Raw genomic sequence first — 8,847 nt, 5'->3', positions numbered from 1 at the left:
CTTTATTGTTAACTTAAAAATTATCATAACAGAGAAGCTTTTTGTTTAACATTTCATCCACATACAGTGTGCCATTCAGCCAGAACTTACCCTACAAAAATTTATTTAATAATGAAATTAAAAAAAAACTCATAAGTTTGTAATAGTGGCTTCTTTACAAAGAAAATGTTAGCTGAAATACAGTATCATTTGTTACCAAAAAACACTGGATTTTTTTTTTCTAACTAGATCTTTTAGTCATCCTTACACAAATATGTAAATAAAAACACAAAATGAATAGCATGGAATCAAGCTAATAATTTATTCTGTATAAACATTTCTGACAAGTGATAAGGATGTCAACACAACTTGTTAATTAAAACAATTACTATTCAGATGTTTTCACCCTACAGTATTTTGTCATACTGTTGGGTGGGTTTACTTTAGCATTCTTTCTCAGCATATGTTTATTATATTGCTTATAAAGTAGATTTAAAATAATTGAACATAATTTTCTCATATTTCTGTGTGATGTTATAGAGTTGTATGGTCAGCAGAAGAGTGCAGGAAAAAAAATCAAAGCCAGGAGTAAAATAAACATTTTTTTATTTAACTCATTTTTTAACAGGGTAAGCAAACTGGTCCAGGGCACTTTCAGCCATGGCATATCTAATGAATTTGAAGGGAAAGCTAAGTAATATCATATATGAACTATATACTCTAGATTAGCATAGTACTTAGCTACAGCTAACACAAAAACATTAATGATCAATTTGTCATATATCCAGTGATTTAAGACCATCACCTTGTTAACCCATTAGGCATTGCACTTCCAGAACCAGCAGAACTCTATAGAATGAATCATTCATATGGAGAATGCAGAACAACAGAGTGTGATGTGTTGCATGAGAGCTAGGAGTGTTGGAATTCATAAATGTGTCTGCAGATTTCACCCATTTATTACATGTGAATGAATTAGCAGAAGAGAATACCTTTAGGGAAAGTAGGTATATCAACTTGAGCACTGTAACTGAGAGTGTTTGACATCAGGGCATTTCCATTTCAGCAATGTTCCCAGGTGTAACTTGCCCCATTTTATCATTCTTAACATTACAACACTTCTGGCCTTCTGTATTATTTAAATGATTAAAAAATGTTGCCATGTTATTCCAGTTTTTGCTCCACACATCTCTTTTACCTGCTGCTTCATTTTTATTAGCAGCGTCCCCAGTGAAAGGGGTTTCTTCAAATAAAACGCTGTTGTTAAAAGCAGCATGAGCAAGACTGTCATCTCTTTCCTGACATCTCATTTGTAGAAATGACTTTTCTTTAATAATCGTATAAGCATCTGTATCTGCAAATGTAAATAAAAACAAAGCATTATCCACCAAATGAGCATTAAATAGAGAGCACTGTGAAAGCTCATCATCTTGACCCACCATTTCAAAAAGTGGGGAACAAAAAAGATATTCACAGCTAGTATTCTCAGATGCTGGTAGGACGTAACATATTGCATCAAGGCACTCAACCCCTTCCTGCATTTTAAAGATACTACGCACTTGTTCTGTTATCATTTGTCCTCTTAAATGCCACTCCCCAAATCCTGGTGTGTCTATTATTGAAAGACAGTAGGGGATTTTGAACCCATTCTGATAATTGATCTCATACACTGTAACATCATGTGTTGAATCACCATTTTGTGCTGTTAGCTGGAATCGAAAGCTATCTTCCCACTTGACTCCAAGGATGTAGTTGACCATTGCATCAACTAATGTTGTCTTTCCTGAACCTATTGCCCCTATAAACAGAATTGTCTTTTTATAGTGATTTGCATCACTTTTTCCAAAAACGCATTTTTTAAGATTCTTTTCCTTATCTATAATCTTGACTTCTGATGGAAGTTGGTAAATGGAGGGTTCTTCTTTCCTCGTAACACTACTTACATATGTATATTTTCTGCGCATTTCGTCTATGCTCCAGTCTTCAAAAGTCTTTACTATTATTTCTTCACTGGGAAGACTTAAGCCCTTTTTTCCAGCATTAGCAAATATCCTAACTCTGTATACAGTATCAGGCTTTGTTTTTCTGACATCAAACTTGCAAAGGGTCTTTGTTTTTACTTCAGTCCACACTACTTCTTTGTCAGTGTCTTGAGAAGGGCTACCTTTTTCTTCAGCATATTGAATATTATACCCCTTAAGTGAGACATCATCAGCAATTTCTTTCGGTGCTTCCCAAGTAAGTTGAAAACCATCTGGGCCTACCTCACATGCAGAAAGCTGAAATGGGGGACTTAATGGCAATGTCCGAATATTTTCAACCCTTTCACTTGTCACACTACAGCCTGGTTTACAGACTGCTTTATACTGAAACTGGTATATGGTGTTAGGATGCAAACCAGTCACTATGCAATCAGTAGACTGACCTGATACATAGCATGATGACCCTCTCCCTTGATTGTCTTTGTATTCTATTTCATATTTTTCTAGATATTCTGTCCCATGTTTTGGTGGTTTTAGCTTCAGACTCACACTATTATGGGTTATACTAAGTATTTCAGGGGTATCAGGTTTTGAAGGTGGGTTGAAAGTCATTGTTTTCAATACTCCTTCTTCATAAAAGAAGATAGAAGCACCTTCTGGAGCTGTGTTACTTGTATCATAAGAAATAAAAAATTTAGTTTTCTGGCAAGAGACGTTTACAGCTGCAAATTCTAGGAATCGTTTAGCATATGCCCTCACTCTTTGAGTCAAAGAAGGGGAGTTATACCAGGTTTCCTTAGATTGCTCATATGAGCTTGATTCATTGTTTTGTGGTTCTTCTTTGAAAGGATGGCCTTGAAGATATCTAGAAAGACAGGTCAGGAAAGGATCTTCCAGATGAAGTGATGTGAAGGAGAAACAAATTGCATATTCATTCATAGGATCAAGGACAATTTCTTCCAGATCACTCTTTTTAGGCAGCACTTTCATGTCGTTCATCATTTTGAGATAAGCTCTCACCACATTCATCTCTGCCTCTTTGTCATCAAGCCATGAATCAAGGTAGCAGCTGTTAAATGGAGACTGCTCTATGCTCTTTAAGATGCTTTTTAGGTAGGATTCTGGAAGTATACCCCCACGAATTGAAGGTAATGTAAATGCCAGGGCTTTCTGGAACATCAGTTTGTAAACATGACACTGATCTTTGAAACATTTTACTTTCTTCTTTAATACTTTAAATTGGGCAGCCATGGGATCTTTCATTAAATCATTGCATCTCATCTCATAACTAGTCAGCTGTTCCAGGACATCTTGTGACCAATGCACCAAATCTACACTTATTTCATGTACGATCTTAGCAGCCTTGCTGTCGAGTAGCTTTAGCGGATACAACCATGCTCTTACTGGTACAGCATTTTCTTCTTTAGGCCCTAACAATTCTGGAAGTTTCTTATAAACCTCCATGGCCTCTACAAATGACACAGGATTATAGCCTAATTTAAAATCTCCGTAGAAGGTACATTTTATATCTTGCATTTGTATGTTATGCGTGTTTTCATTTTTTAACTCCACAGATGTACTTCCTCCTCCACCGCATGACATTGGCCCCAGATTGACACAGACCTCAAGGCTTCCTTGAATTGTATCCTTTTTTTCATCAGTAGAAACTTTACGATCAAAAATAAAAAATGCTTGAGCACCAAAAAGGATGCCAGTAACAACATGAGTTGCTGTGCCATCTTCAATAACGTACGAATAGTCAACGTGTCCTAACTGTTCCATAGTTAACTGCTCAAATTTTGTTGTGGTACGGTACATCATTGTCACACGGGCTTGGTTCTTGGAAGTCATTTTGTCTTGGAAGAAATTGGCAGAACCTTTTACATTGATCATACCACCCAGCAAGCTTACGGTCACTGCAGGTGATAAGTGCATGGAAGATGCTTTCTTATTATATGAGTCAGAAGTCAAAATATGAAAATCGGTGTTATGCTGTGGACGCCTATCAACAAATTCATTCAGCTTCTTTGGGTCCCATAATGTAACAGCTACAAACAACAAAACAGTAACAATTAATTTTATGAAATCATGATATTATGCAAATGACAGCAATTAAACAGCATGATGCACAGGTAGGAAACTATAACTAGATAAAATTGATATTACATAAATTGCTTTACCCACCTTCCATGTCTACATGCGTTATACACATGTGCATATAGACACAACTGCATATGTATAGTAGATATATATGTTTGCATGTATATGCGGGTATTTATATATGAATATATATATATATATATATGTGTGTGTGTGTGTGTGTGTGTGTGTGTGTGTGTGTGTGTGTGTGTGTGTGTGCTCGCTTGCACACATGCACTTTGTCTTTTATATGTGTTTAAAGAAATTGGAATTATGAATAAGAACAGAACAGAAAGTATAACTTCACCTGCATTTTAGCAATTATATTTGTGTATTAATAATAATATTGACAATTTTAAACTAATTATACATCACATGGGCAGTGTAGGAAATTATGCAATCCTACGGGGTCTGAGATGCTATATAAATCCCATATTCAAAGCTCAAGGAAATTATGAAACAAGATATTTTTAAAAAATCCACATATAGCAGTATAGTTTTCCTAGAAGCTTACATTCAAAATCATTTTGAGGATCTACTGTCAAATATTGGATATAGTCTGATGAACAACTAATAACTAAACTGACAGCCTTCAGAGCAAAAAGATTTTTAGCTGACAGTTCTGAAAACATAGATTCATTGGCAGGGGTGTACAGCAGCAGAGAAAGGAGAAGACCCCAGCTTATTCACCATATCAAGTATTCCCTTTTTCTCCATGAAGATGTAACTTCAGAGCTAGTGTATTTTACTTTGGAGGGAGGGGACAGAGGGCCAGTCCATTTTTTTCTTCAAATTAACTTACTTAGTTTAATTTACTTTTGCTTTGTTATTTAAAAAAATATAAATTCAAAGGACTTTTCCTCTTACAGTTGTACCGAAGCTAAGGATCATAATCCATTTTGCTCAGAAACTATCTGTATTACTAGTTTCACAATCCGAGTTTACTGCAGTCATTTTACATTATCAGTTTATTGAAATTCAAAACTCTGTCTCTCTCTCTCTCTCTCTCTCTATATATATATATATATATATATATATAAAACAGCACTTTATAACATCCTTGACACTACTTAATGGCCAAATGAGTACAAACAGAAGTTCAACACCATTTATGTTAAAAAGGACACTGCTCTCTAGCAAAGGCAATAAAGTTGCTCAGCCCTGACAATACTTTTATAACTGGCTCTTGCAGCCTGTAACCATCCACTGGCACATAGTTATTTTCTTCAGAGGATAACTTATCTCAGAAATCTCATATTATATATGTAATATAACCCTCCTGTTGTCTTGATCTGGCATTTATAAACAGTTGTGATGTGCCTTGCTCTTCAGATACAGTATCATAGGATAGCAGAGGAGGATGTTACCTTAATAAAATCCTGGCTGATTTGTCACAGAAGAATTACTTGTGGTGGAGCAATTCATTTATTATGCTGGTAGGTTCATATTCTCTTTCACTGACCTTGTCCTAAAACTAGCTGGAAAAGGACTGCAAAAGTAAAATCTACCCTTCCCAAAATCTAGACCAAATATCTGTGCAGTAAGGATGAAACTGCCATTAGCATCAACATGAAAAGCAGTGCTTACCCTCTCCTAAACACGCACGCATGCACGCGCACACACACACACACACACACACACACACACACACACACACACACACGCACACACACACAGACACACAAGCACAAAAAACCTTAATTACTGTGATATGCAGTTCATTAAAATTTACCATTCCTCATGTTATGAAACAGAACCAATTGCTAAGAAGTATAATTTGGAATTAAAAAATGCTTTCATGCTAAGCACAAATTTGTAAAGCCAGGATTACAAGACTTTACAGCAAAACTTTCAGACATGCTAAGACTTGATGAAGGCCTTGGTCACTCAAGTGGTATTCTGATAATCACAGCTAAAGCCATTTTCCTGAATGCCTCATGATTGTAAAGAAACCTCATGTGGAACATTGCTGCTTTAGGCCAGCTGTGTGTGTCTTAGCAGCAACAGAATGGAATTATAGACCCAAGTCAGCTGGCCCAAACTGATCATTCTTTTTAATGCCCATAAGAAGAATTTCCTTGTACATCAGACATATGGAGCACTCATTTCACCTGAAATGGAACTTGTAACTGTAGGTATGACAAAGGACTCATTTTGATTAAATACTATTTCCTTTCAAAGAAATCTTCTGTTGATTCTAAGGCCCATATTACCTATGAGGAAGAAAACACAAGACCATTCAGTTGACAAAGCCTGTAACTCACTTGCAAACCTATCTGAGGTGAGAGCCATCTGGAAGATAGTATTCCGAGTGGCAAACTTAACAGGTTTGAATGGATAGATCTGAAATACAATAACACATGCATTTATTTCTTAGGCAGTAGCAAGGCTTCTTATTTTAAGGCAGAACTGTATCAAGACTTTGAAAACATATGTTAATGTGGGTCTACCTGAAAAGGACGAAAGTGCAGAACACCGACGACGAGAACACTGACACCGGAAGATCGACAATGGATTAGACCGACAGTTGAGAATCCCAATGCTGAGAACACTGACATGTTAAGGTAAGTGTGCGATAGGGACGGATGTTAGGGTCAGGGTGTGGGTAAGGTAAGTGTATGATAGTGACGGACGTTAGGGTAGGGTTCGGGTCAGGTAAATGTGCGATAGTGACGGACTTTAGGTTTAGGGGCAGGTTAAGTGAGTTAGGGTTAGGGTGTGGGTAAGGTAAGTGTGTGATAGTGATGGACTTGAGGGTTAGGGGTGGATTAAGTGAGTTAGGGTTAGGGTGCGGGTAAGGTAAGTGTGCGATAGTGACAGAGTTAAGGGTTAGAGGTGGATTAAGTGAGTTGGGGTTAGGTTCGGGTAAGGTAAGTGTGCGATAGTGATGGACCTTAGGGTTAGGGTTAAGGTTAGTGCATAGATAGTTGTGTATGTAAGGTTTAGTGTAGGTTTGTAAGGTTTTTGGTGTGCTTGTGTTGTGTGTGTGTGTTTTTTGGGAAAGGTATTTGTTTTGTTGATTGTCGGGATTTTGGTTTGTCGGGCATGTGAAGTTTTGTGTTTTTGAACTTTCTTTTTTTGTCGTTTTTTTCGTGTCGGTTAGTTCGTTGTCTGTGTTTTGGCATGTCAGTGTTTTTAGGTAGACCCATTAATATACACATAGTTCCAATCAAATTAGACTAGATGTCTGTCTAACTTGGAGGATACAGCTAATTACTGGCTACTGCCTTTTGCTTTTCCCACAATTTTGATAACTTTAAGGAACCTGAATTATACCAGTAAATTCAGTAATGCATTGCATGATGTTGTTATCTCACCAAGGAATGTACTGTATCTCCTGGACATGCATTGCCATGGCTAACATTTCTAATCTCATCACTTCCCATCCTTCCTTTCCTCTCTCTCTCTCTCTCTCTCTCTGTCCTGCTCTTGCCAGCTACAAACCTTGTATGACTATGTCATGTCTTCCACATAATTCTTCATATTCAGGCTGGATACCTAGATGATCTCCATAGTCCTTTAACATAGTCAAAGTGTGTCTCAGGACCCAAACCACTGGCATAATGTCTTTCTTAGAATTCCCAGTGTTTCTTCAGAACTCTTTAAGGTTAAAGTGCTTTCAATATCTTTGCAGTATACACTTCTTCTGTATAGCACAGCAGTGTTACCCCTGTAAACCTTTTTCACATTTCATGAAGTTATTTAGTTAAGGTGTAATGATGTCCAAGTAAAACTTCTTTTCTCCTGCCTTAATGAACTTTGTAACAGTTTCAGGTTTGCATTCCTGTACGGGGTTTCTTCCTAAGCTGTAGTTGTTATTTTACTGCACAGTGAACTATAGCTGTCATACATCCACTTAGGCTAACGGCTCGTTTAAGTCACCCAGGAGAATGATATCCTCTGTTTCACTATGACCTTGATTCTGACACAAGTTATATATATTTTAAAGCTGGTCAAGAGGCTGACGTGATAGCAATCAGAAAGATAATTTTTTGAGTAGCATGACTTATAATGAACTTGAAAATCTTCAACACCAATTAATTTAGCCTTAAACCCTTCTAAATATTACTTCCCACTTAAACAACCGCACACAAATTTTTTCTTACTTGCAAGGCTAGAGTTTGCCACCATTAAACTGTATTTGCATTTATTTCATCAGTTTGGCTCCACTCCCATTAAATTTCTCTGTCATTGTCATAGCTGGTAACCATATCAAATGCCTTATTAAAGTTTCAACAGATCATATCAGTGGGGTCCCTTTAATCTAATTATGGAGCGATACAGTCAGAATGCTATGTTAGATTAAACTTAACAAGAGTTTGAAACCAATATGTATCTGGTCATGCAAGTCATTGTTATTAATGGACCAGGTCAGCTTCCTGTGGATTATTTCTTCCTTACTATCCCTGGGATGATCTCAGATTCACCAGTTTAGATCTCTGAGCTCCTTCCTAGACCCTTCTTTTGCAATGATACAACAGTGTGAATTCCTCAGGTCACTGGAACTTCTCCAATTTCTAGGGGATGGATTAAGCAGCCTTCCTTTTAGCGACATTAAGACCCCCTGACAGATATCTTTCAACTGTCCAGATTTGGAAGGGGTCATCACTAATCTGTTCTCAGACTTTTCTTCTATCCCTCCTAAAATTTGAAATTATTTTGTGAAACACTAAGTTAAAATAGTTCCAGCACATAAAATGGCGGTGTTCATTATGTGTGTTTTCCCCTATTTTTCTGTATCTCAGAA

The 8,847-nt window shown here is 36.9% G+C and overlaps 1 protein-coding gene across 2 annotated transcripts in view; it reads right to left on the bottom strand.

Annotated features, from left to right (window-relative positions):
* Positions 1-686: 686 nt before the first annotated feature.
* LOC122806904 overlaps positions 687-8,847 on the bottom strand; it is a 145,515-nt gene continuing 137,354 nt past the window's right edge. For both annotated transcript variants that reach the window (XM_044077711.1, XM_044077710.1), the window contains exon 3: positions 687-4,009. In XM_044077711.1, the coding sequence (XP_043933646.1) occupies positions 1,026-4,009 (2,984 nt within the window). In that variant the 3' untranslated portion in view covers positions 687-1,025. The remainder of the gene's footprint in view (positions 4,010-8,847) is intronic.

This window comes from Protopterus annectens, chromosome 7.part0 (genome assembly GCF_019279795.1).
Source record: "Protopterus annectens isolate FY-2018-M chromosome 7.part0, PAN1.0, whole genome shotgun sequence".
Lineage (NCBI taxonomy): Eukaryota > Metazoa > Chordata > Ceratodontiformes > Protopteridae > Protopterus > Protopterus annectens.
Note: the sequence above shows the minus strand (reverse complement) of the source record. Positions and strands in the feature narration are given on the sequence as shown.